General features: G+C 50.0%; 1 protein-coding gene and 1 long non-coding RNA gene across 15 annotated transcripts in view; one reads left to right on the top strand and one right to left on the bottom strand.

Annotated features, from left to right (window-relative positions):
• LOC101942174 (zinc finger protein 883-like) overlaps nucleotides 1-16,098 on the bottom strand; it is a 31,137-nt gene extending 15,039 nt beyond the window's left edge. For 3 of the 14 annotated variants that reach the window (XM_065569561.1, XM_065569552.1, XM_024111865.3), the window contains exons 1-6: nucleotides 15,836-16,098; nucleotides 11,142-11,230; nucleotides 10,329-10,455; nucleotides 3,062-3,142; nucleotides 2,336-2,424; nucleotides 1,519-1,642 (exon numbers count right to left, since the gene is read on the bottom strand). In XM_065569561.1, the coding sequence (XP_065425633.1) occupies nucleotides 1,519-1,642; nucleotides 2,336-2,424; nucleotides 3,062-3,142; nucleotides 10,329-10,455; nucleotides 11,142-11,230; nucleotides 15,836-16,082 (757 nt within the window). In that variant the 5' untranslated portion in view covers nucleotides 16,083-16,098. Of the gene's footprint in view, nucleotides 1-998; nucleotides 1,466-1,518; nucleotides 1,643-2,335; nucleotides 2,425-3,061; nucleotides 3,143-10,328; nucleotides 10,456-11,141; nucleotides 11,231-15,246 lie in introns of those variants that run through there. The other 11 variants (XM_065569555.1, XM_065569557.1, XM_065569556.1 and 8 more) reach the window with 11 other exon arrangements.
• Nucleotides 16,099-16,220: 122 nt separating this feature from the next.
• Nucleotides 16,221-26,700, top strand: LOC135975988 (uncharacterized). The gene is made up of 2 exons (XR_010593219.1): nucleotides 16,221-16,372; nucleotides 17,601-26,700. It is a non-coding gene; the product is annotated as an uncharacterized LOC135975988 (long non-coding RNA).
• Nucleotides 26,701-27,780: the final 1,080 nt, after the last annotated feature.

Here is a 27,780-nt window from a genome sequence, read left to right on the forward strand (position 1 = left end):
AAAAGTTTATAAGTTGTTATATAAGGTTATAGGTAGGTTAAGGTTAGTAAAATATAGTTAATCAATGTATTAGTATTGCATATGAATTTGTGTTGGTTGGGGATGGTTACAGTACACATGAAGTCACTAGGCACATTCTGTCTGTGTTTCCTTTGTAGTCATAAGTCATTAAAAACCTTACTTGAGGAATAATTAGTTGTTCAGTTTCTCTTTTGCAGACACTACTCAACCTCATTACATCTGTGTTGGGTGATGGGAAGTAGCGATCACCCAGAGCCCCACTAGGGCCCCGATGTGCGCCCCCTAGGGCCCTGATGTGTGCCTCCTCCTTCCATTAATCTCCACAACAAGGACTAGGAATCACCCAATGAAATTCATAGGCAGCAGCTTTAAAACAACAAAAGGAAGTAATTCTTCACAGAACACACAGTCAACCTGTGGAACTCTTTGCCAAAGGATGCTGTGAAGGCCAAGACTATAACGGTTCAAAAAAAGAACCTGATAAACTCATAAAGGATAAGTACATCAATTGCTATCAGCCAGGATGGGCAGGGATGGTGTTCCTAATCTCTGTTTGCTGTAAGATGGGAATGGGTGACAGGGGATTTATCACTTGATGATTCCCTGTTCTGTTCATTCCTTCTGGGACACCTGGCATTGGCCACTGTCAGAAGACAGGATACTGGGCTAGATGGACCTTTGGTCTGACCCAGTGTGGCCATTCTTATGTACTAGGGAATCTAGTGAGTCCAGTGTAATGGGAGGGCGTATGAAAATCTCTGGGTATGGAGAACACTGGGAAACTAGAAGCTATAATTCAGGAGCAGACTCTAATTAGTCCAGAAAAGCAGAATGTGAAAAATAAGAATCAGGTCATGTGACTTTGGGAATGAGGGACTCAAAAATCCAAGTGGCCTGCAGAGAAGAGAGAGTGTAGCTGCTACACATGGTGATGGGGGAGCAAGACTCTCTATGTCTCAAGAAGTGTCACTACCAACCTAAGCCATTTTCACATGCTGGGGTGCAAACCAGATCAGTGAGGAGTTGTGTCATCTGTAATCCTGGGTGAGTTTCAATGTTCTGCTGCTGGAGCTCCCCTGTCTGGGTACTCCCAGCGAGCATTCAAGGATGCACTGAGTGTCTGTGTGGTAAGAAACCCTGGACCAGAAGCTCTGACTCCTTCAGCCTACTTGTTACACCCCAAGCACATTCCGGTTTGGGTGGAGTAGGTTCAATGTTTGAGAGAAGGCCAGGGGTAGGAAGCTTCTGTTGGTTATGCTGGATCTAATCCCCAGTTTTACTTGAGCAAACCGGAGATATTTGACACTGTGCAATACTGCTCCTGTGCTCTGTTCCCAAAGTGTTCTGCAGCAGGGGAGGGTAGAGTGGTATGGTGTGTGTCACTGGCATGTTGGGGTGATGCTGAAAGAGGACAGAGTAGAGATGGCATTGTGGGGGTGGCATGAAACTTCTCTCTTCATTTCCGCTTCCAAGAACCGAGGGGACAGGAATCCTTACCCAGTGAGGTCACATTCTTATAGTTCTCCTGCATGACGTCTCTGTAGAGGGCTCTCTGAGCAGGGTCCAGCAGAGCCCCCTCTTCCCTGGTGAAATACACAGCCACCTCCTCGAAGGTCAGCCCCTGAAACAGCAAGAGTCCAACACTCAGTACCTGCTGCCCCAGTCACAGCACCACTATTCATAGGGGAGAGGAGCCAAATGGAAGCTCTGGGTGGATCACAGTCAAAAGAGTCCCACCTCCACCCTGCTCAGAGCATCCAGGAAACACCAGGTTGAGGGGATGAAGAGAGAGCCCCTCCTCTCTCCCAGCAGATCCATCACACACCTACTAGCCACACACTGATACAGGAGACGGAGCCCCTAGCGGGGTCCAGGGAGAGCTGCCTGGTAGGAAGCCCAACACCCACCGCATTGTGAGGAGCTGGATATGGAGGGGCAGCTCCCCTAAAACTCACTGGTGGATGCCCCTTTCATATCCCACAGCAGCCGCTGGTTAGTCGGATCAGGCTCCAGCACTGGGCATCTGGTCAGTTTTCCTAGCCCCATGTAGGTGGGTTATTTTCTGTTTCACAAATTAGGGCATTTCCACCTCCGAACCTCATGAGTCTTTCCTAGAATCTAGGCCACAAATTAAACAACTCCCAGCAGGTTTGCCACAGCCTGTCCTCCTCCCTTTTTCCACCCTCTGAATTTCCTGCCCTGCTCCAACCTCCAAACTGGACTGTGCAAAACTTTCCATCTCCGGTGTATTTGCTGTCCCTCTCCTCCAGCAGGATCCCACCAACCCGCCCGACCCTGTGCAAATAATCCCTACCTGAGCTGGCTCCACTGCAGCCATTTTTCTCCCCCACCCCATGGGAGGATGGGATGAGCTGGAGCAAAACATGGATGTCATTCTGCAGCCTGGGAGGGTCAGAAGGGTAATTATGAGGGTTTCAGAACAGACTTCAGTTCATTTCACATCATGATCCTCCCAGGCCCTTTCCCTGCAGACAGACATCCCTGCTGAAAAATGCTTGATCTCTTTATTACAGTGTAGACCTGGCCCCTCCTGCCAGGCTAAGGCCACAGAGAGATTTTTAACCTCCCTTCTCCCTCCCCCCATCCCATAACAAAGTCTCTGAACACAATGCTAGAAAAGAGCAGAACCAAAGGATTCACTGTGGGGATTTCCACGGACACTGACCCCAGGGCAGCCACATCCCAGCAGGAGGAATATGGAACATGGAGTCAGGAACTGACTTTTCCTCTGTCTGATCCTTTTCTTGTTCTTGTTCACCGGAAAGTGATTCTGCCCAGGGATGCTGCAATACATGCACTCTCCCCACTCATTTCTACCACTGTCCCTTTCAGTCTCTCCTTCCCCTGTCCTCTCTCCCTGCCCCTCTGGCTGGGAAAGTCCCATTCCTGGGTTCTTTGCTCCCCCATGGCTGGATTTTCTCCTGGCAATTGCTAATGGGAAGAGAAATGAGGAGGGGCTGTTTGTGCAGAGTCACTTTCATGCCAGTCCCCAGCACTTTCCCTGAGGTCTTTCAGTTACCTGGAGTGTGTGGCTCACAATTTAGTATTAACAGGGCTGGGGGCTCCCTTTGGGGCTGTACCAGCTGGAGAAAGTCATCACCTGGGCCAGGCAGAGAAGAAACTTTAATTAAGGTCACTTCCCAGCACAGAACCCGCGCTGGGGGAGCAGCAGCTGCTAAGCCTGGTCTCCCGGATCACAATGGAGGTTGCAGCATCTGACCCAGGAAGCTGAACCCCAATATCAGAGAGGGACAGAGCGTTTGAGCAGCTTCCCTCCTTTAGCTCTCTGAGGAGAGCAGCTAATGAGAGCCTCTCCTCACAGGGAGAATTGTTAATCTCATTTTCCCCAATGTCCATCTGGAGTCACTCCTTGTCTTTCCATGCAGTGACTCTGGATTAATATTGGTCTCAAAGAAACCAGATTTCAGAAAAAATGAGTCCAGAATGCTCTTGAAGAGATCATTGTGTTGCAGTGCTAACCCCCTTTGCACCTCCCTCACCCCCCAGATCTAGTTTTCAAGAGGGGGAAAAGCAAAATCTGTGATTTCACCTCACAGTGTTTGATAAGTGGATAGAAAGTTATCACAGTGACTGGGCGTGGCCGGGGAATGCCCCCTGGATTCTGGCACAAGCTGATCAGGGAGAAGGAGCAAGGTCAGGAGCAGCCTCCAGAGCCCCCAGCCAGGGGCTCCCAAACACACCCCAGTACCCAGAGCCCAGACCCCCCAGTCACGGTCTCGTCAAATATTACCTGGGACCCAGCTGTCCCTAGCCAGGGATCCTAGATACCTCTCAGAGCTCCAAAGGCCACAGAACCCCCACCAGACCTGGCTTCGATGTGTATTAAATAAGTGGCTGGTCTCTTTCATTGGCAAACATTTTAACAGAGATTGAAGGAGGAAAGAAATGATTCTCAAAGGAGAGGGGAAAGATGATCACTGGGCAATTTAACCCCCTGCAACCTCCAGGATGGATGGCAACAGGTTCCCCCCTAAGGAAGGAGAAGTTGCTGGGATTTAGAAACATGGGGAACAGCACCAAACCCAAGAGGATTTTTAATTGACATTTGATAATATCATAGAAAGAGGCAAAACCTGAGATTTGAGACCAATGTTCAGAAATGAAAGAGAAAGGGTGCAAATTGGAGGGATTTTGGATCCATTTTTGCAAATTATAGAGAGGAAAGTGGAAAATCAGAAGGATTTTATATCAGTTGTTGATATGAGGTAAAATCTGAGTGTGTTTCACATGAATGTTCAATAAATGAATACAGAGGAAATGGGCAACATTTGCAAACATTTTATATTCATGTTCAAGAAGCTGAGAAAAGATGTAAATCTGAGATTTTCCCTGTCTCTCTAATTATAAAATACTAAGAAAATCTCAGGGCATATTCAATTAGAAATAGACAACTAGAGAAAAAGTGGGGCAAATGTTTAGGGTATTTTATATCAATCTTTGAGATTTGCAAAGAAAATATGTCACAAACTATGCAATAGATAACATGGAAGAAAAATACTAAGATCTGAGGGGATTTTATATTGCTATTAAATAACTAGTGGAAAAGGGGGACTGTTGGACTAGATTTTATATGACTGTCCAATACATAAACAGAAAGTGATGGTTCCCTCCACTATCACCATTCACATGGGCAGCAGGGAGCCCTTTGGGAGCTGATTTAAGAGGACAAGGGAGGGGGAGCTGGAAGGTCCCTGAAGGAGAGACGGGGACAGCAGTGGGGGATGGGCAAGTGATGGTAACTGGGGGCAACTGTGTTGGTAGTTAGGGGGCAACAACTGGGATTGGGAAACCGGGGTCTGGGCAGTCCCCATGGGGGACACATGCCCTCCCTTCCCCGCCCTGGCAGAGAACGGGCATCCCATCCCATCCCATCCCCCCTCCAGGGGCAGCCATGTTTTGGGGAATGACCCAGGGCAACAATTTTGGGTGGGAAAATCCCCCACCTTGGAGGAGATTTTAAATTGACATTTGAGAATTATGGAGAGACCAGTGGGAAATCAGGAGAGATGAGAGAGCTGATCATTTGAGGGGAAAGGAGGGAATCTCCCCAGATTTTATAGCCACATGTGAGATAATGAGAGAGAAAGCGGGAAGAACTAGAGAGAATTTGTATCAGTGTGTGAGAGACAAATGGCACAAACAGAGAAAGGATCCAATTAACTCACATCCGTCCCTTCCCCCTGCCTGCCACTTCTCCCGCGGGAATTTCCTGGCTGCACAGAGACAGTTCACTCCCCCCTTCCCCTCGGGGTCTCTCACTCACCAGGGGGCTCCAGCCCGGGGGCTGGTGTGGGCAGAGCCCGGGGCTGCCCAGGGGACTGGTCCCAGCTGGAGGAAAACCCCTGGCCAGGCACAGAGGGGTTAATGCCGGGCTCCCGCCAGCACAGACCCCGGGGAGCAGCAGCTGCTCAGCCTGGGCTCCCAGATAATACAAAGGCAGCAGCAGTGTCTGGTCTGTGTCAGCACCCCACCCCCAGTCGCTGCCCCACCCCCAACCTGTGCCAGAGCCCCGCCCCCAGGAGCTGCCCCACCCCCAGTCTGTGCCAGAGCCCACTCCCAAGAGTTGCCCCGCCCCAGTCTGTGCCAGAACCCCGCCCCCAGGACCTACCCCAGCCCTAGGGTCTGGGCTTTGTTCTCCCAGCTCCTGCCTCCTGGTCCCGCCCCCCCAGGTGCTCCAGCCCTGGCCTGTGCCCGGCAAACCCTGCTGGGGCTCACACAGCGCATGCACAGTAACAGCTGCTGAAAACCTCCCTTACCTTAGCTGAAGAGGACAGAAGCGGCCCCTGGGCTGGCTGGGAGATGTAATTCCTGACTCTCCCAGGAGTGGAAGTGACATTGGGCAGGGAGGACGAAGAACTGGGCTGGGAACGTGTGCAGGGCGCTGTGGCTCTGCCTGGATTGTGTGGGGCCGTTGAAGCCTCTCCCGGAGCTGGAGAAGAGTTATGTGTCTCCCAGCTCTGGGCATGCACAGACTGGGGGTGGGGGGAGGAGGAGAGTCCCAAATGTGCAGAGGCAGCGCTCACCCGCTGCTGCTCTCTGGTGCTGCGGGGCTGGGCTAAGCAGGAGGGTCTGTGCCGGGGAGACCTTCATTAACCCTCCCGTGCCTGGTCCGGGCCCTGCTCCCGCTGAAGCCGCCCTGGGGCCGCCCCGGGCTCCGCCTGCCCCGCTGTGGAGCTGCAGCCTCCAGGTACCGGAGTGAGCCCCGGGGTCGAGGGCTGGGGCCGGGCGGTGACTCTGCCCCAGTGTCCGTGGGGGGGACCCGGCATCTCATAGCGCCCAGATCTGCTCCCTGGGGGAGCATGCTTGGGGGGGGCTCGGAACTGCTCTAACAGCAGGAGCCCAATGCCCTGCCGGGCCTGGCCAGGCTCTGCCCTGGGGCACCATGGGAGGGTCCCGGGGGAGGGGACCAGCCCCAGTGGGGTCCCTGATGTGTGGCCAGGCGGGGGGGAGAAGTGAGACCGGGCTGGGGGGAAAAGGGAGGAGGGGAGACCTGGGAAAAGGGGCAGATGGAAAAATGTCTGTGCATCCCACAAATGGCAGGGGGAGGAGAAGAGCAGGTGACCTCCAAGGAGTGGGGAGGGAAAGGGGGGGGCTAAGATCCCTTCGGATTTACCCCTGCCCTCTCCCGTGGGGACCCCCATCCTCTCCAGTCCTGCCCCCTTTCCGTGTAAGGAGAATGTATAAGAAGTTATGTATTTATATTGGAAATTATGTTTGTAAAGACTGAAACAGGTTCCTTTCAACCAGGAGGTAACAGACCTTTCCCTCTCTGTCCGGTCATGTGCGCACTGGGCATCGCACATCTCACAACAGGAGCCTGTTTGTACACTCAGTCGAATGCTAATTGAAGAGTTTGTGAAATCTTCAAGAGAAGAAAATGTATGGGGAAAAAATAAAGAGCAGGATCCTGTTACAAGTGAAGACAATGGCATGTGGGGGGATATTTGGGGGGGCAGAGATACACCCTGCATCTTCCCCCGTGGAGGCAAGCTGACAGCGTGACTTGTCTCATGAAAGGAAGATCACTGCCAAGCCTGGCTGTAAAATGCCAGAGGGACTTTGCATGGGTTTTGCTCTATAACATGAAAGGATCTAGTTAGGTAGGTAAGTCTAGGTTCTAGAAAGCATGTTATGATTTTACTTGATGTGTAACCATTTGTTCCCAAGACTTCTACTTGCTACCACTTGAATCTCTATCCTTGGTTAAACAAACTTTAACTTATTTTCACTAGAAACACATCTGAGTGCTGTGAGTTAAATGGCATCATGATCTGAGTGGTAACTGGTAAGCTGGGATACACTGCTTCTTTGGGAGCAGCGAATCCATCAACACTATGAGTGTCCAGGGGGCTGGAAAGTCCAGGGAGACATTTGGAGAGCTCAGAGGTTGGAGCGTGTCTATTGCTAACAGGAACCAGGGCATGAAAATGAGGTCCAGTGGTGAGAACCATAAGTGGTCAGGCCTACGTGGTCAAGCCAAAATCAGATGCCAGGGTCCGGCTCAAAACACCAGGAAGCATAGAGCAGGGTGACAAGGCAGGGACTGGGAACAAGGCATGGTCTCTCTCAGAAATAGGTCAGGGATCTGCCTTGCTGCACAAAGGGCTTCCCAGTATTTCCAGGTTTAAACAGGAAGCCTGCATCAGAGGTCCAGAGAAGAGCTGCCAGTCATCTCTCCTGTGGGTGGCACTTCCTGCAGTGACTGGTCTCCCAGGATGGGCATTGCCAACAGTTCTGCCAAGGTTGCCACAGAACCGCCACCCATCTGGGACTCTGCAGACCCATATTCCTGTCCCAGTAATTTTCATACACCAACCCCGCATCATCTTCTCCCAAGGAAGGAACCTCCCACTGTCTCCTATCCAATGAGCCCCCCAACTGTCACACCCTTCATGCATTTTGGAAGTTATTATAGCAGATCATCAGCTCTACCATAGCTAAAGTTCAACATTACGTTCTCTATAAAGATCAGCTGTTCTAACTGGTCTAAAATCCCCTTGTTTGCTAAGAATCCCTTGAAATTTGTTGCTTATCATGGGGGTGCTGAGCAGGGCTAGTGGCCCAAATATGGGGTGCTTTGATGAAGAGTTTCCTGAGATACAGCCCTCCCCAAAGCAGCTTTTCACATTATCAACTGGCTCCTATAACACGGTCTTGCACAAACCTGGGGCTGAAAGTATGGTTGTAATTATTCACCAAGTGATCTCAGTCCCTTGACATTTATCTCTGCTAGTACATGGCACCCAGTGCCTCCTTGGGGAAGCCGTATAGAAAACACTAATAACTGCAGAGGTTGGAATTTCCGATTGGCACAAGGAAAAGGGTAGAGTCAGAGAGCCTGAAACGCACATGAAATGCAGCAAGACTAAGAGCAAATCTACCCTACAGAATTAAGTCAACGAACAGCCACCGCAGTAATTGAATTGGTTTTACATGTGAGCACTACGCTCCTCGTGTTGGTGGTGCGCATTCTCACCAGGAGCCCTTGCACTGATTTAACTGCAAGCATGGGGCATTGTGGGATGGTTTCTGAAAGGCAGCAGCAGTCACCGTAAGCAATGAAACGTCTATGCTGACTCTGTGTCGAACTAACTACATAAACATAGAGGAGGTGGAGTTATTAAGTCTAGTGGAGGTGGAGTTATTAAGTCGGTGCAATGGGCAAGTAACATTGGTGGGAACTACGTTTTAGTGTAGACGCTTACAAAGTTCGGTCAATGTAAGCTGCCTTATGTTGACCTAACTCTATAGGGTAGACCAGGTCCAAGGCTCTTGTTAACAGACAGAGGGTTTCCAGCAATCTAACCTCACTGTAATTCAATGGCTCTAGAGAACATGCTGCGGCCATTGAACCTGAGCTCCACCCATGCGTTTGAGTGAGACCCCTACCACTGATACCTTTCAGACAATGTGTCTTGTGCATTTTTCATGCATCCTGCAGGAGTTCCTCTTGGAAGTTCTGCCCTCTGATACCAACATTTCTGGGTTAAGAGGAGTATTTTCTAAAATCCACGTGCAGACTCTGACCTGGTTTGCTCTTAAAAGCTTTGCCAGTCCAGCTCTGTTGTTTAAGGCTGTGAAAGAGTACACACACACACACACACACACACACACACACACCATCCAACACTGCTCTGCTGGCAAAAACTCAATTATAGACACAGCTATAGTGGCAAAAACATCCATTTTTTAAAACAGGAAACTAAATGCTTATAAGCTACATTAACGCAGAGTTAAGGTTGCCCAGTGCTGTTTCCTGCCTTGCACCGTATGGACGGTGACTAAACTTAAACGTCTGCAAACCAGGAAATAAGAAGTTAATGTAAACGCCACCCTTCCAATGCAGCCTTAACTTTGCCCGCAACCCTTAACCCTCCAGCTGGCAAGAACCACTGATATTGGTTCTGTGTGGGCGGTGCAAAGGTCAAACTGCCACAGGAACTCAGGTATTCAGCTCAATGCAGTAATAACGGGATGAATTCTGTGGTCTGTGTTATAAAGGACATCAGAGTAGATGACCTAATAGTCACATCTGGCCTTAAAATCTATGAACTTATAATCGATATGAGGAAAAATTAAGAGAACGTGCCACGGTCTGTGTTGTGTTCACAGATGGGAATCCCAGCATGTATCCGCATGCCCTCCAGCTGTGTGCACTGGGTCAGTTGTAGGTGTAACTGGATGATGAAGGGATTGGTTGGAGCAGCTGGTCAGAGCTGTGACTGTGCTATGAAGAGAGGTGCATGTGAAACTTGGGGGGGCAATTCTGCCTCATTTCCGTGCTGAGTGTTGTAGGCTTTGTCAGCAAAGGTGTCCAAGGGTGTGTTCTTGCCATGGGGATTGTCAGCACTCTGGTGGCGTATGTTCTAGTGATCTGTGAGGCTTAGTGAGGGGTAAGTGAAGGCAGTGACTGAAAAGGAAAACTCAGGTTGAGGGCAAAGGGGTGGTAACACTCTGCAAGTCTCAGATGGTCTGTGTGCAGGAGGTTCAGTACTGGAGTGCAGGCAGGGGGGAGGAAGCTTCTGTTTGCTGTGATGGAGATGAACCCAAATATTATCTTAGCAAAGAGAAATTGTTAGACATTCTACCGTACTGCTCTGTTCCCAGAGCGTTCTGTAACGGGGAGGAGAGAGGGCTAGTATGTGTGTCACAGGCATGTCAGGATGATGCTGAAACAGGGCAGAGCAGAGGTCGCATTGTGGGGGTGGCGTAAACCTTAACTCTGCATTTCCTCTTCTAAGAACTGAGGAGATGGGAATCCTTACCCAGCGAGGTCACATTCTCATAGTTCTCCTGCATGACATCTCTGTAGAGGACTCTCTGAGCGGGATCCAGCAGAGCCCATTCCCCCTTGGTGAAATACACAGCCACCTCCTTGAAGGTCACCAGCCCCTGAAAGAGCAAGAGTCCCCCACTTAGAACCTGCTGCTCTAATCACAACCCCACTATTCATGGGGGAAATGAGCCAATCAAATGGATACTCTGAGATAGACACAGTCAGTAGAGTCCTATCCCCATACTGCTGAGAGCAACCAGGAGGCATCTGGGTGAGGGGAGAAAGAGAGAGACCCTTGTCTCTCCCAGCAGATCCATTTCACACCTACTAGCAGAGGCTGATACAGGAGATGGAGCCCCCAGTAGGGTCCAGGCAGAGCCCTATGGTAGGAATCCCAACACCCTCCCCACTCCCAGCAGCTGGATGTGAGGGGCTGGGACATCATCCCTACGCCTTCCTACATCTTTCCTTGTCACACCAGTCTCTGGCTAGGAGGTTGAGGGTTCAGCACTGGAAGTCTGGTCTGTTTTCCCAGCCCTGCCCAGAGGGTTGCTTTGTCTGTTTCCTGTTTCACAAATTAGGGAATTTTCTGTCCCAACACCCAAGCATTTGTTCTGAGGATCTAGGCCCATGTTAAACAAGTCCCAGCAGGTTTGTCATACTCTGCTCCCCTCCCTTTTCTCACCCAGAGTATTTCCTGCCCCCTCCAAACCTAATTCCCCAGAAGTTGCCACCTCTTCAGTATTTACTGCCCCTCTCCCTCCAGCAGGAACCCACCAGCAACCCCCCCAATAGCCCCTACCTGAGCTGGCTCCACTGCAGCCCTTCCTCTCCCCTGTTCCTTGGGAGGATGGGATGAGCTGGAGCGAGATGTGGGTGTCATTCTGCAGCCTGGCAGGGCGAGAAGGTTGTAGAGGTTTAAGAACTGGCTTTAGTTCATTCCCCAGGCTCTTTCCCTGCAGGCAGAGATTGCAGATTCTGCCGTGGTGGGAACATGCTCAGTCCCCATAATCCAGCACAGCCCTTGCCCCTGTCCTCCAGCCTCCCCCTCCAAGCCCTCCCCTGCAACCAGTGCTAAACCCATCAAGACATTTTCAAACCCTCCCATAAGAACATAAGAATGGCCGTACTGGGTCAGACTAAAGGTCCATCTAGCCCAATATCCTGTCTACCGACAGTGGCCAATGCCAGGTGCCCCAGAGGGAGTGGACCTAACAGGCAATGATCAAGTGATCTCTCTCCTGCCATTCATCTCCACCCTCTGACAAACAGAGTCTAGGGACACCATTCCTTACCCATCCTGGCTAATAGCCATTAATGGACTTAACCACCATGAATTTATCCAGTTCTCTTTTAAATACTGTTATAGTCCTAGACTTCAAAACCTCCTCAGGTAAGGAGTTCCACAAGTTGACTGTGCGCTGCATGAAGAAGAACTTCCTTGTATTTGTTTTAAACCTGCTGCCTATTAATTTCATTTGGTGACCCTAGTTCTTGTATTATCGGAATACGTAAATAACTTTTCCTTATCCACTTTCTCCACATCACTCATGATTTTATATACCTCTGTCATGTGCCCCCTTAGTCTCCTCTTTTCCAAGTTGAAGAGTCCTAGCCTCTTTAATCTCTCCTCATATGGGACCCGTTCCAAACCCCTAATCATTTTAGTTGCCCTTTTCTGAAACTTTTCTAGTGCCAGTATATCTTTTTTGAGATGAGGAGACCACATCTGTACGCAGTATTCGAGATGTGGGTGTACCATCAATTTATATAAGGGCAATAATATATTCTCTGTCTTATTCTCTATCCCCTTTTTAACGATTCCTAACATCCTATTTGCTTTTCCGACCGCCTCTGCACACTGTGTGGACATCTTTAGAGAACTATCCATGATGACTCCAAGATCTTTTTCCTGACTTGTTGTAGCTAAATTAGCCCCCGTCATATTTTATGTATAGTTGGGGTTATTTTTTCCAATGTGCATTACTTTACATTTATCCACATTAAATTTCATTTGCCATTTTGTTGACCAATCACTTAGTTTTGTAAGATCTTTTTGAAGTTCTTCACAGTCTGCTTTGGTCTTAACTATCTTGAGCAGTTTAGTATCATCTGCAAACTTTGCCACCTCACTGTTTACCCCTTCCTCCAGATCATTTATGAATAAGTTGAATCGGATTGGTCCTAGGACTGACCCTTGGGGAACACCACTAGTTACCCCTCTCCATTCTGAGAATTTACCATTAATTCCTACCCTTTGTTCCCTGTCTTTTAACCATTTCTCAATCCATGAAAGGATCTTCCCTCTTATCCCATGAAAACTTAATTTACATAAGAGCCATTGGTGAGGGACCTTGTCAAAGGCTTTCTGGAAATCTAAGTACACTATGTCCACTGGATCCCCCTTGTCCATATGTTTGTTGACCCCATCAAAGAACTCTAATAGATTAGTAAGACACGATTTCCTTTTACAGAAACCATGTTGACTATTGCTGAACAGTTTATGTTTTTCTATGTATCTGACAATTTTATTCTTAACTATTGTTTCGACTAATTTGCCTGGTACCGATGTTAGACTTATCGGTCTGTAATTGCCAGGATCACCTCTAGAGCCCTTTTAAAATACTGGTGTTATATTAGCTAACTTCCAGTCATTGGGTACAGAAGTCCATTTAAAGGACAGGTTACAAACCTTAGTTAATAGTTCCGCAACTTCACATTTGAGTTCTTTCAGAACTCTTGGGTAAAGGCCATCTGATCCCAGTGACTTGTTAATGTTAAGTTTATCAATTAATTCCAAAACCTCCTCTAGTGACACTTCAATCTGTGACAGTTCATCAGTTTTGTCACTTACAAAAGCCGGCTCAGGTTTGGGAATCTCCCTGACATCCTCAGCCGTGAAGACTGAAGCAAAGAATCCATTTAGTTTCTCCGCAATGACTTTATCGTCTTTAAGCGCTCCTTTTGTATCTCGATCATCAAGGGGCCCCACTGGTTGTTTAGCAGGCTTTCTGCTTCTGATGTACTTAAAAAACATTTTGTTATTACCTTTGGAGTTTTTGGCTAGCCATTATTCAAACTCCTCTTTGGCTTTTCTTATTACATTCTTGCACTTAATTTGGCAGCGTTTATGCTCCTTTCTATTTGCCTCACTAGGATTTGACTTCCACTTCTTAAAGGAAGTCTTTTTATCTCTCACTGCTTCTTTTACATGGTTGTTAAGCAATGGTGGCTCTTTTTTAGTTCTTTTATTGTGTTTCTTAATTTGGGGTATACATTTAAGTTGGGCCTATACTATGGTGTCTTTATAAAGCGCCCATGCAGCTTGCAGGGATTTCACTTTAGTCACTGTACTTTTTAACTTCTGTTTAACAAACCCCCTCATTTTTGCATAGTTCCCCCTTTTGAAATTAAATGGTCTTCCCACCACAGGGATGTTGAATGCTATTGTATTATGGTCACTATTTCCAAGCGGTCCTGTTATAGTTACCTCTTGGACCAGCTCCTGTGCTCCACTCAGGACTAAATCTAGAGTTGCCTCTCCCCTTGCGGGTTCCCGTACCAGCTGCTCCATGAAGCAGTCATTTAAAGTATCGAGAAATTTTATCTCTGCATTTTGTCCTGAAGTGAAATGTTCCCAGTCAATATGGGGATAATTGAAATCCCCCACTATTATTGAGTTCTTAATTTTGATAGCCTCTCTAATTTCCCTTAGCATTTCATCATCAGTATTACTGTCCTGGTCAGGTGGTCTATAATAGATCCCTAATGTTACATTCTTAGAGCATGAAATTTCTATCCATAGAGATTCTATGGAACATGTGGATTCACTTAAGATTTTTACTTCATTTGATTCTACATTTTCTTTCACATATAGTGCCACTCACCCCCACCCCCTTCCCCGCACAACCTATTCTGTCCTTCCAATATATTTTGTACCCTGGAATGACTGTGTCCCGTTGACTGTCCTCACTCCAGCAGGTTTCTGTGATGCCGATTGTATCAATATCCTCCTTTATCACAAGGCACTCTAGTTCACCCATCTCATTATTTAGACTTCTAGCATTTGTGTAGAAGCACTTTAAAAACTTGTCACTGTTTATTTGTCTGCCCTTTTCTGATGTGTCAGATTCTTTTTTATGTGAATGTTTATCCTCTGATCTGACCCTTAGATTATCCTCTTCCATCCTCTGCTCCTGACTAGAACCTGGAGATTCTCTATCATTAGACTCTCCCCTAAGAGAAGTCTCTATCCAATCCACATGCTCCTCTGCAGCCATCGGCTTTCCCCCATCTCCTAGTTTAAAAACTGCTCTGCAACCTTTTTAATGTTAAGTGCCAGCAGTCTGGTTCCACTTTGGTTTAGGTGGAGCCCATCTCTCCAGTATAGGCTCCCCACATCCCAAGTTTCCCCAGTTCCTAATGAATGTAAACCCCTCCTCTCTACACCATCGTCTCATCTACGCATTGAGACTCTGAAGCTCTTCCTGCCTACCTGGCCCTGCGCGTGGAACTGGGAGCATTTCTGAGAATGCCACCACAGAGGTCCTGGATTTCAGTCTCTTCCCTAGCAGCCTAAATTTGGCCTCCAGGACGTCTCTCCTACCCTTCCCTATGTCATTGGTACCTACATGTACCATGACCACCGGCTTGGATCTTAAAACAAGGAAAAATTAATCAGGTTTTTAAAAAGAAGGCTTTTAATTAAAGAAAAAGGTAAAAATCATCTCTGTAAAATCAGTATGGAAATTAACCTTACAGGGTAATCAAACTTAAAGAGCTCAGAGGACTCCCCTCTAGTCTTAGGTTCAAAGTACAGCAAACAAAGATAAACACTCTAGTAAAAGGTACATTTACAAGTTGAGAAAACAGGAAAACTAACACGCCTTGCCTGGCTATTTACTTACAAGTTTGAAATAGGAGAGACTTGTTTAGAAAGATGTGGAGAACCTGGATTGATGTCTGGTCCCTCTCAGTCCCGAGAACGAACACACTCGCCAACAAAGAACACAAACAAAAGCCTTCCCCCTGCCCCCCAAGATTTGAAAGTATCCTCCTCTTTCCTAGCACCCTACCCCCCTGGTTGGGAAACGTAGTCACCATCCCATTCTTGAGGGCTTTCTCTCTCCCGTGGCTGGCCCCGCTCTGCACGTGCAGGGAAGGGGTTACCAGTCAGGAAGACCTGCTTTATCCACACAAGTTACTGGACACCACAGAGAGCCAGTGGGAGCAGGTCAGACTCGCTGATAGAAGGATCCCTTCTGATCTTAGCGATGGCAGCAGCTCTGGGCCCCGCACACCCGGGGAGCAGAGATGGGGGGGGGGGCACTGTGCAGAGTCAGGTACCTGCCCAGCCCCAAGGTCTTAGCCACCTGGAGTCACAGCTCAGGAGTTACCATCAGCAGAGTCCGGGGCGATTTCTAGCCGGAGAAGGTCCCCCCCCCCCCCCCCGGCCGGGCACGGAGGGGTTAATGACGGGCTCTCCCCAGCACAGACCCCGCTGGGGAAACAGCAGCTGCTCAGCTCCCAGGTCACAACGGAGGTAGCAGCTCTCTTTCAGGAGCTGCCCGGGGTCTGCTGCTCTCGGTTCTTTGTTCTCCCGGCTCCTGCCTCCTTCCTCCCGGCACCCACCGCTCCCAGCTGTTACAGCCCCTTCCTGTGCCCTGCAAACCCCACCCGGGCTGCAGCGGTCGCCGGGACTGTCTGCAGTGGCTGGGACTCGTCCCTGCTTCACTGACACCATCTGCCTAGCCGGGCACTGCACGGGAGGGGGGCCAGAGCTCCGCATGCGCAGAGGCAGAGCTCACAGAAGCTGCATTTCGCAGAGCACCTGGCACATGCTTTAGGCTGGGGGCGGAGTGTGATCAGCTGCTGGGTAAGTGCCGCGCTGCTACTTCTCCATTGTGATCTGGGAGCTCAGGCAGAGCAGGAGGGTCTGTGCTGGGGACACCTTCATTACCCCCCGCCCTGCCCGGCTCCCGCTGGAGCCACCCTGGGCTCTACCCGCCCCCGTTGCGGAACTGCAGCCTCCAGGTACCGGAGCGAGTGTTGGGGGGGACCGGGTATCTCGCAGCGTCGGGATCTGCTCCCTGGGGGCAGCGCCCGCGGGGGACTCGTAGCTGCTGTCCCAGCAGGAGCCCAACAGCCCGCCTGTCCCACCCCGGCTCTGCCCTGGGGCACCACGAGGGCTCCCAGGGGGAGGGGACCAGCCCCCACTGGGGTCCCTGTGTGTGGCTGTGCCGGGGCTGCCGGGCGGGGGGAGAAGTGAGACTGGGCTGAGGGGGAGGGGGAAGACCTGGGAAAAGGGGCAGATGGAAAATGTCTGTGCAGCCTGGACATGGCAGAGGAAGGAGAAGAGCAGGTGACCCCGAGGAGCGGGGAGAGAAAGGGGGGGGTGAAATCCCCTCGGATTTACCACTGCCCCTTCCCGTGGGGATTCCCCATCCTCTCCCGTCCTGCCCCCTTTCTCTCTAGAGAGCAACAAGCAACACCCATGGTGATTCCCCCACCCCCTTCCCTCAAATCCCTGAGAAGTCTCTGTTCTCCTCCGTCGATTGTTACTCATTTTCTCTCCACTTCACCAATGTCCAGTTCAAATCTCAGGTTTGGGGTGTTTCCCCCCCATTTTTACCTGCAGTGATTTGTCCTTGTTTAGTTGGGAAATCGTTCCCCTGAGTGATTTCTGAAATGGGAAGTGGGTTAATGCCAGAGGTTGGGAGATCCCTGAGACACAAACTCTGGACTGGGGCAGAGGAGGGGCACTCTCTGCTGGCAACAGGGCATGGAAAGGCCCAGGAAGGAAAGGGAGGAGCAAGCGTCCCCCATGGAGATGGCCCAGCCCCAGGTATCCCAGTCCCAGCTACTTCCCCTCCCCCACTTTACCCAACCCAGCAGCTTCCTGCCCGCCATCACCTGCTAGTCACATTCCCAGACCCCCCTGCCAGCCTCTCCCCACAGCCAGTGACCTTCTGGCTCCCCACTTCTTTCCCCTGTGAAAGCAACATCACCCAGGGCTCCCTGCTCGCCATGTGAATGTGAGACAAGAAGAATCCCTTCCATTCTGTTGTTGATTGAATATCGCTGTATAATCCCCTCAAATTTCCCCACCTTTCTCTTGAACTGTTGAATGGTGACATAAAATCTCCCCAGGTGTTGGTGCTTCTCTCTTATATTGGCAAATATTTAGTTTGTGCCCCATTTTCTCCTCTGTTCTGAACTACTGATATCTAATTCTTGTAAATCTTCCTGCTTTTCTCCCCAGGTGTCTGACTGAGATCAGGGCTCTTCTCGTACTGAGCGTGACTCAGGCCTTGCCTGAGATCAGGTCCCCACGTGTGCCGGGCAGTGCACAAAGCCTGACCAAGTTTGGGACACTCGTTGTGCCGGGAACTCCACAGACCCCTACAGAGAGCGGGGACCTTGTTGTGCTGGGTGCTACAGTGACCCTGACTGAGCTCCGGGCCCCTGTTGTGCCAGGCCCTGCATCAACACGAAGTGAAATCAGGCTCCCATTGTGCCAGGCACTTCAGAGATAACAAACAAAATCAGGGACCTTGTTGTTCCTGGAGCTGCAGAGACCCCCCACTGAGATCTGGGTCCTGTTCTGCCAGGCACTGCAGAGACCCCAACAGAGGTCAGACCCCACTGTTGTGACAGGTGCTGTGGAGACCCCAACTGAGATCTGCACCCATGTTGTGCTGGACACTGTAGAGACCCCATTTGACATCTGGCCCCTCATTGTGCCAGGTAAAACTGAGAGCTGGACCGAGATCACGGCCCCCCCTTGTGCCAGGCAGCACACAACTGCAGCCCAGATTGCTGCCTCCATTGTGCTGGGCACTTCAGAGACCTTGTCTGAGATCTGTGTCCCCATTGGGCCTGGCACTGCACTGACCCCCGACCAAGATCACACCCCACCACTGTACTTGGGCACTGCAGGGACCCTGACTGAGATCCTGCTCCCACATTTTGCCAGATGCTACAGGGACCCCAAACAAAATCAGATATTGTGTAATGCCGGGAGTTGCAGAACCCCCGACTGAGGTCAGGTGCCCCTGTTGTGCAGGGCTCTGCATGGACACTGACCAAGATCAGGGTCCCCATTGTGACTTTTGCTGAAGTGACACCTATCTCTACTCTGCCATTAAAAACCCCCAGCTGGCCCATGCCAGCTGACTCAGGCTCACTGGGCTCAGGCAAAGGGGCTGTTTAATTGCAGTGTTGATGTCTGGGCTGGGGCTGAAGTCAGGCTGTAGGACCCTGCGGGGTGGGAGATGCTGGACCTTGGGCTATAGCTAAAGCCAGATCATCGACACCACAATTAAACAGTCCCGCAGCCTGAGCTGTGTGAGCCCAAGTCAGCGGGCACGGGCCAGCCGCTGGTGTCTGACTGCAGTGTAGACATGCCCACTGTGACAGAGAGTCCTTGCCACAAAAAGCTCAAAGCCTAAATAGGTAAATGATGGGAGGCGACTCTCCATTTTACAGATGGGGAAACTGAAGCTGAAAGAGCTGAAATAATTTGCTCAAGTTTGCATGGAGAATTTGGGACAAAACTGGGAACTGAACCCAGATTGTTTGAATTCTTGCTTCTCCCCTTAACCACAAGCCCAGCTTCTGTGTGTACAGCATTGTTTTGGTCTGTGTTTGAGTTGCATTGGCTTCCAAGGGAGGTTGTGGAATTTCCTTCATTGGAGGTTTTTAAGACCAGGTTAGAGGTACACCAGTCTGCCTCCTGTGATGAGGCAGGACCAAGTATCCCTAGACATGGGGATGTCTAGGGATACTTGGTCCTGCCTCATCACAGGAGGCTTAAGTAGACGACCTCTCAAGATCCCTTCCAGGCCTACATTGAAATAATTCTCTTTTGTGCTGTGTCCTGTTCTACGCTGAGCTGTTTTGCATGGTGCCATTTGTAACTGGGATCACACCATGTTGTGTAGCATAGTTTTACGGTGCATTGTTTTGGCTCAGTGTTTGTGGTGTCTGTGTTGTGTTGGTTTGAGTTGAGCTCTTTTGCACTGTGTACTTTTGTCCTAGGGTGTGTTAGTTTGCATTGTGTTGCTTTCTTTTTCTCTGTACTGTCATTTTATGCTGTGGAGTTTTTTTCATTTCTCCCCCCCCCCCCCCCCCCCGAATTGCCTGACATTATGTTGTGGTGGGTTTTATTCTGTGTGTTGTGTTTTATGCGTATATATTGCAGAGCATCATAGAAATGTAGGACTGGACAGAACCTCAAGCTGTCATCAAGTCCAGTTCTCTCTGCCGAGGCAGGGCACAGTATATGTAGATTATCTCTGACAGAGGTTTGTCCTACCTGTTCTTAAAAACTTCCAGGGAAAGATACTCCACAGCCACTCTTGTAAGACTATTGCAGAGCTGAACTACCTTAGCTCTGGGACACCACAGAGATTTTAGTGGTGAGCAGCTCTGGAGAGAGAGGAGATCCCAGTGAGTGCGCAGCTGGGTAAAGAGACTAAAGTTGGAAGGAGAAACATTGATGTGTCCAAGGTCATCCAGGCTGTCCGTGACAGAGCTAGAAATAGATCGCAGTTCTAGTGCCATCATACTGCTCTTTCAGGTACTGAAGGTCTCTGCCACACTGGTGTGATAGGAACTGGTGGAAAAACTTAGTATAGACAGAATTTACACTAGTGCACTCTGATTGGCATTGGTGCACCATGTCCCAGTTTGAAGGTCTGGGGTGGGGGTGGTGGGACAGTGACCTCCCTGAGGCCTGGGGCTGGCTGAACAGTGCAGCTGGTAACAGAGGGGCAGCAGTGAGTGCTGGAGGATGAGCCAGGAGCACAGCCCCACAGGACTGGACACTGACTTCTCCTGACCCAGGACACACACCCCCAGCTGTGTGCAGGGACTGCAGCTGAGCTGCCCTGCCAAGACAGCCTGTGCATCCATGGACAAACCACCTCTTCCTTCAGCCTGATACAATGGGGTCTGGGGAACTTTCCAAGCTGCGGGTGATGGGGCTCTGGAGTTACTGGGGTGTGTTACTGGCTCTGTCACTGACCTGCTTGGTGACCTTCGGGAAGTCACAACCCCTCTGTGTTTTCCTCCTACCTATTGTCTACTTGGATTGTGATCTCTTTGGGGCAAGGACTGTCCCTCTTTGTCTGCAGTGCCCAGCACAATGGGGTGCTGATCTCAGTCAGGTTCTCTACCACGCACAGCACGATGGAGCCCTGATCACCATCGGTGTCTGTGCAACACAAAGCACAGTTTATAGACTCACAGACTTTAAGGCCAGAAGGGACCATCATGATCATCTAGTCTGACCTCCTGCACATCGCAGGCCACAGAACCTCACTCACCCACTCCTGTAATAGATCCCTAACCTCTGGCAGAGTAATGAAGTCCTCAAATCATTATTTAAAGACTTCAAATTACAAAAATTCCACCATTTACATTAGTTTAAACCTGCAAATGACCCATGCCATGCCCCATGCTGCAGAGAAAGGCAAAAGAAACCCCTAGGGTTTCTGCCAGTCTGAGCCTGGGCAAAATTCCTCCCATCCCTAAATATGGCAATCAAATAGATCCTGAGCATGTGGGCAAGACCCAGGAGCCAGACACCTGGGAAAGAATTTTCTGTAGTAACTCAGAGCCCTCCCCATCTAGTGTCCCATCATGGGCTGTTGGAGATATTTGCTGCTAGCAAGTGCACATTGACTACATGCCATTGTACGCAGTCCCATCATACCAATCTCTCCATAAAGGTATCAAGCTCAGTCTTGAAGCCAGTTAGGGTTTTTGCCCCCACTGCTTCCCTTAGGAGGCTGTTCCAAAACTTCACTCTCATGGTTAGAAACCTTCGCCTAATTTCAAACCAGAATTTATTGATGGCCAATATCCATTTGTTCTAGTGCCAACATTGGTGCTTAACGAGTGATGAGCTGCCAAAATATTAGCAACAGGTTCCCTCCTCCTCATCCCATGAGGGGGTCATGCCCCCCCGGACCCCTGCCCCATCCACCCCCCTTCCCTGTCCCCTGACTGCCCCCCGCCACCCCATCCAACCCCTCTTCGCATTCCTGATGGCCCCCCTGGGACCTCTGCCCCATCCAACCACCCCTTCTCTCTGCCCCTGACTGCCCCCCACCACCCCATCCAACCCCTGCTCCTTCCTGACTGCCTCTGGGACCCTTGCCCCCATTCAATCCCCCTGTTCCCTGCCCTCTGACCGCCCCCACCCCTATCCTCCCCCCCACAACCTCCCAAACTCCCCTACCCTCTTCCAACACCCCCTCCCTGCCCCCTTACCCACGCTGCCTGGAGCCGCTCGGCCAGGGCCGGGTCTGGGTCTGGGTCCATTCGTCCGGGGCCGGATCTGGGTCCGTTGGGCCGGGGCCGGCATCGGGGGCCCAGGCTGAGCCGGAGCCGCTCGGCCGGGACTGGTGCTGGGGGGCCAGGGCCGGAGCCGCTCAGATGGGACCGGGACCAGCGCCGCAGGGCCCAAGCCGGGCTGAGCCAGAGCCATTCGGCTGGGACTGGGACCAGTGCCGCGGGGCTGGAGCCACTCGGCCAGGGCCAGGATTGGGCTGGGGCGCTCGTCCGGGGCCAGGGGGCCGGCCTGGAGAGAGCCTCTCGGTTAGAGCTGGACTGGGCCGCGCCGCGCCTCCCTGCAGCCCTCCTCGCATCCCTTCTGTCCCAGCTTACCTGCGTGCTGCTTGCTTCAGGCTTCCCGCGAACATCTGATTCGTGGGAAGCAGGGGAGGGGGAGGAGGAGAAGGGGGGCAGAGCGTTTGGGGAGGAGGGGGAAGTGAGCTGGGGCCAGGGACGGGGTGGACAGCTGCCGGAGCTTTTGTTAAATTTAAAAGCGCTTTTAGAAACGGTTGTCCCAGAACAACTGATTCTAAAAGGGCTTCTAAATTTAACAACCAGTTCCTGTGAACCGGTGGGAACCGGCTCCAGCTCAGCACTGAGCTTAACCGAAATAACTCCTTTCCTTCCCTGGTATTTATCCTTCTGATGTATTTATAGAGAGCGATCATATCTCCCCTCAGCCTTCTTTTGGTTAGGCTAAACAAGCCAAGATCTTCGAGTCTCCTCTCATAAGGCAGTTTTTCAATTCCTCGGATCATCCTAGTAGCCCTTCTCTGCACCTGTCCCACTTTGAATTCATCCTTCTTAAACATGGGAGACCAGAATTGCCCACAGTATTTCAGATGATGTCTCATCAGTGCCTTGTATAACAGTACTAACCGTTCATAGAATCATAGAATATCAGGGTTGGAAGGAACCTCAAGAGGTCATCTAGTCCAACCCCCTGCTCAAAGCAGGACCAATTCCCAACTAAATCATCCCAGCCAGGGCTTTGTCAAGCCAGGCCTTAAAAACCTCTGTGTCTTTTGGAAATAACTCCCCTGATGCATCCTAGGACTGCATTAACCTATTTCACGGCCACATCACATTGGCAGCTCATAATTATCCTATGATCAAGCAATACACCTAGGTCTTTCTCCTCCTCTGTCACTTCCAACTGATAACTCCCCAGCTTATTGCAAAAATTCTTCTAGTTAGTCCCTAAGAGTATAATTTTGCACTATTAAATTTTATCCCATTTCTATTATTCCAGCTTTCAATGTCATGCAGATCTTCCTGTATGATATTCCTGTCCTCCTCCATATTGGCAATCCCTCCCAGCTTTGTGTCACACTCCCACTTTTTGTGCCAAGGTCACTAATTAAAATGTTGAATAAGATTGGTCCCAAGACTGATCTCTAAGGACCTACACTAGTAACCTCTCTTCAGCCTGACAACTCAGTATTCAATATGACCCTTGTAGGCTCCCCTGTAACCAATTTCTTATCATTATTTCAGTTCTCATATTAATCCCCATCTTCTCCAGTTTAACAAATCGTTTCCCATGTGGGACTGTATCAAATGCCTTATTGATATCCAGACAGATGAGAGCTACTGCATTTCCTTTGTCCAAAAAAAGAAAGTTGGGAAGGGCAGGAACTCATTGCAAGATCAGTAGCTGAGTCCCTTAGATATTTATAGTGCATTGGTGGGTGTCTGGGGACTTAATTATAAACACACAAATATCATTGTTCTTAATGAATTTTCATCTTCTAATTCCCATAACCCACTAATTATCCCTGGCTTCCCTGGGCAGTCTGGGGAGGGAGTACTAGTAAACTCCTTTGGCCAGTGTGGAACCTAAGACACAAAGATCTTTCAGTGGCTGGCTCAAAGTCACCCAGAGTGAAATTCACTTCACTGCATAAATCCCTAGTTGCTGGGCTCTGCAGAGGGGTGGGGAGGTGAATTCCATCCCCCATTTTTGGGCACAGATCCCCACACACAATCCTCACCCCTATCCCAACTTTCCCCTGCAGTGATGGACCCACTTGATGCCACCAGAGCCATCTGCCATGTAACCTAGAGGGGGCAGAGGCCCAGCTCCAGAACTGCTACCCCTGCCCTCAGCCCCCATGCTATGCTGGAGTTGCCCTGGCTTTCCAGTCTGCAGATGGGTCTAGCTGTCTGGGGACCCAGCCCATGCACCCACCACACACAAATTTCCTCACAACACACATCCCAGAATGGGGAAGGACCATCTGGGGCTGGCTGCAGTCTCCCCTTGCTGCTGTGAGAGGAATGAGGTGAGGGATACAAATATACCTAGGGGCAGAAGGGAAATGTCGTTTCTTCCAGGGGCTTGAAAATGTTTGTTTTAGAGTCCTGACCTCTGTCTTTCTGTTTGTCTCCTTCTGCCACTTTCAGTGCTCTTGGAGAGACAAGGTGGGTGAGGTAATTTCTTTTAGAACCAATTAAAAATCCCTCTCTTTGATATCCTGGGACCAACATAGCTACAACAACTTTTCCCTTTGTACCCCCTCCCCCTCTCATGTCCCCCTCAGCTGAGACTGTCCCATATGATGGGAAAATAAGGGTTCAGTCCTGTCACTGGATTGGATCTCACCAGCACTAACAGGAGTGAAAGCCTGTGTGCATTAATGATAGCAGCAGCTCTGGGACTTGGAGACTTAGGGAATAGACATGGAAGTGAGCAGGTTATGTTTGTACAGGGTGTGAGTTATTCATGTGGGAATTCTGGGCCACTGTGTGCGTGCAAAATTCACATCCAGCCCAGAATTTCTTTTTTTTGCCTGAAGAAAATTCATTCTGCCTGAGAAGTGCTGCAGTTCTGCCTTTCACCCACCAGAGGCCCCTGTCACACCAGAACAGCCAGCTGGGTTAATCTTTGTGGGAAATTCTTGCTCCAAGCTATATCCCAAATGGGAAGAGAGTTAGTGGGTGCAACTTGGGAGAGTCCTGAGTCGTGGCTGCCTCTGGGGGTGGGGACAGAGTGGTCATTCTCTACTCCCAAGAGGGTGTGGAAGGGGCACAGGAGGAGCAAGTGTACCCCATGGAGACTGCCCAGCCCTAGGTTGCCCAGTCCCAGTGTGACCGCACCATAACCCCAAACCTCTTCATCCTCCAACTCTCTGCTGCCAGTCTTCCCTTGCTCCTACCCCTTCCTGACTGGCAAAGAACCTCTAAACTAGCGGTGTGTCAGGGCTCAACCCTGTGGCTGAGGCCTCGGGGCACTTTTTTCCCCTCTCAGGTTACGAGGTGAAACAGCAAAAGAGCCAACTGTTGGCAAACAGGGATAAATAAAGGAAGGAAAGGAATAAAGGAAGGAAAGGAAAGGAAAGAAACATGGGGGATGGAAACGGTGGACAAGTCCCATCAGGATATGGGCCCCTCTTACTTCTGGGGGCTGTGGGAGCATCTCAGTCCCCTTTAGAGTTTACTGGGTTTACAGAGTTTACAAGCTTCAGCCTGCTCCCTCTTTGAGCTCCAGGGAGCTCCACTCTCTCTCAGTGAAGGCCAGAGCCCCGAATGCTGCCAGCCCTCTATTTGGAGCTGGAGATGTTCCACAGACTGTTCGCTTCCCAGGGTGGCTCCCCTCTGAGTAGAGCAGGTCTCTCCTATTAACTCCTGCTCTAGTCGTGTCATGGTTTGCAGATGGGGAGGAGCTGGGACAGTCCACACTAAAGCAGCATTTTAACCGATTCTGTGCCAGGGTGGGATTTGTATAGCTCTTCACAGGCACCCAGGCCCAGGGAATGGCCCCCTATCAGCCCCATGCCTGATGTGGTGGGGTGACCCACTGGCAGCATTGTCTTTGAGAGTGCTACTCCCACTCCCTCCCCTCCCCCTTTACTGCCACCACAATGCCTGTCACTGTCACTTCCTGAGGGGTGACCCCCAGAAGGTGTGTTTTGTTATCCCTTTCCATACCCCCCCCCCCCCCCAGGATCTGTTGTGCACCATCTGTCACTCACCTCTGTCTCAGGAGATTAGGCGGTCATGGGGCATGGGTGATGCTATGCTGGAGATCCATCATCACTGAAGGAATGGCAGCCTTGACCCTCCTTGAAGGTTGCCAGGATGCTGACGTGCACTGGAGGAGAACTGGGGCTTGACTGAGTCCACAGACCATTTGGCCCACACTGTGTCACTGTAAAGCCTGCTCTGCATTGCTGCAAATTGCTGCTGGTGGTGTTGCGCCCATAAGTCTGTAATGCTGTTGTGCAGTCTATATGGATTTATAAAAGCATGATAATAATGAATATAATGTGACTGGGATAGTTTTATAAAGATTTGATAATAAGTGAATGTAATGCAACTGGGATATGCTTCACGCAAAAGGTCTCTTGTAAGGTATCATTACAAAGCTTATAATCTACTGAGTGTGATCATCCTATTTGTAGAAATGTACCACTCTTGTATCTAAAACTAGAAATATGAAATATAACGCTGAGGGCCTATTGTAATTATGTAAAGTGTGGGCCATTAATGATAGTTTGGAATCTTGATGACTCCCATTAACCAGGACCATTGTCTGCAGATGGCTGTGTTTACCTGTTAGTCTTCTTGTATATGTGTGTGCTGGCAAGTGGGTAATGAAGTCTTGCAGTGACATGTGATCGTGTCACCTGAACTGGAATTCATCTTTAACCTGGTGCTTTTCCAGTGAGGGGGGGATGGAAACCCAGAGGGACAAAGGGTTCCCGCCTTATGCAAAAGATATATAAAGGGGTGGAAGAGAACAGAGGGGGAGAGGAGCCATCATGAAGAATCCCCTAGCTACCACCTGAGCTGGAACAGGGGAAAGAATTGTGTCCAGGCCTGGAAGGTGTCCCATCTGAGAAAAACTTACTGAAGCATCTCTGAGGGTGAGATTATCTGTATTTAGTTTGATTAGACATAGATTTGTGCATTTTATTTTATTTTGCTTGGTGACTTACTTTGTTCTGTCTGTTACTACTTGGAACCACTTAAATCCTATTTTCTGTATTTAATAAAATAACTTTTTATTTAGTAATTTACTCAGAGTATGTATTAATACCTGGGGGAGCAAACAACTGTGCATCTCTCTCTATCAGTGTTATAGAGGGCAAACAATTTATGAGTTTGCCCTGCATAAGCTTTATGCAGGGTAAAACGGATTTGTGTTTAGATCCCATTGGGAGTTGGGCATCTGCGTGCTAAAGACAAGCACAGTTCTGTGAGCTGTTTTCAGGTAAACTTGCAGCTTTGGGACAAGTGATTCAGACCCTGGGTCTGTGGTGGAGCAGACGGGAGTGTCTGGCTCAGCAATACAGGGTGCTGGAGTCCTGAGCTGGCAGGGAAAACAGAAGCAGGGGTAGTCTTGGTATGTCAAGTGGCAGCTTCCAAGGGGGTTTCTGTGATCTAACCCGTCACAGCTGTCTTCAATGACTCGAGAGCATGAGCACCATTCTCAGGCAGACTGGTAAAAAGCAGAGAACAAACACCAAATTTGGTTGTGAGGTCTCTATGTAGATTTCACCAACCAAGTACCCAGTGTAAATGCTTCAGGCACAGTAACAGCATTAACATGGAATCACAGACAGGCCCCTTGGGTCATCCCATATATCTCACCACACAGGTGAGCTCACCTTTGTGACAGATAGTCCCTTACACCAGGGGTTCTCAACCTTTTTCTTTCTGTGGTCCCCCCAACATGCTATAAAAACTCCACGGCCCACGTGGGCCACAATAACTGGTTTTCTGCATATAAAAGTCAGGGCTGGCATTAGGGGGTAGCAAACAGGGCACTGCCTGGGGCCCCATGCCACAGGGGCCCACACAAAGCTACATTGCTTACGCTTTGGCTTCAGCCCCGGGTAATGGGATTCAGGGGCCCGGACTTCACCCCATGCCCTGGGACTTCAGTTTTCTGCCCTGGGCCTCAGCGATGCTAATTCTGGCCTTGCTTGGCAGCCCCCCTGATAACTTCTCATGGCCCCCCAGGGGGCTCCAGACTCCTGGTTGAGAACCACTGCCTTACACCACGAATCTCAGCAATGTTCAGGTTACTGCCAGTCCCAAAGGACCAGTCACTTCCTTAGGTGAATTGAATCTTAGATCTCACAACAAAGACAACA

This window comes from Chrysemys picta, chromosome 16 (genome assembly GCF_011386835.1).
Source record: "Chrysemys picta bellii isolate R12L10 chromosome 16, ASM1138683v2, whole genome shotgun sequence".
NCBI classification, from domain to species: domain Eukaryota; kingdom Metazoa; phylum Chordata; order Testudines; family Emydidae; genus Chrysemys; species Chrysemys picta.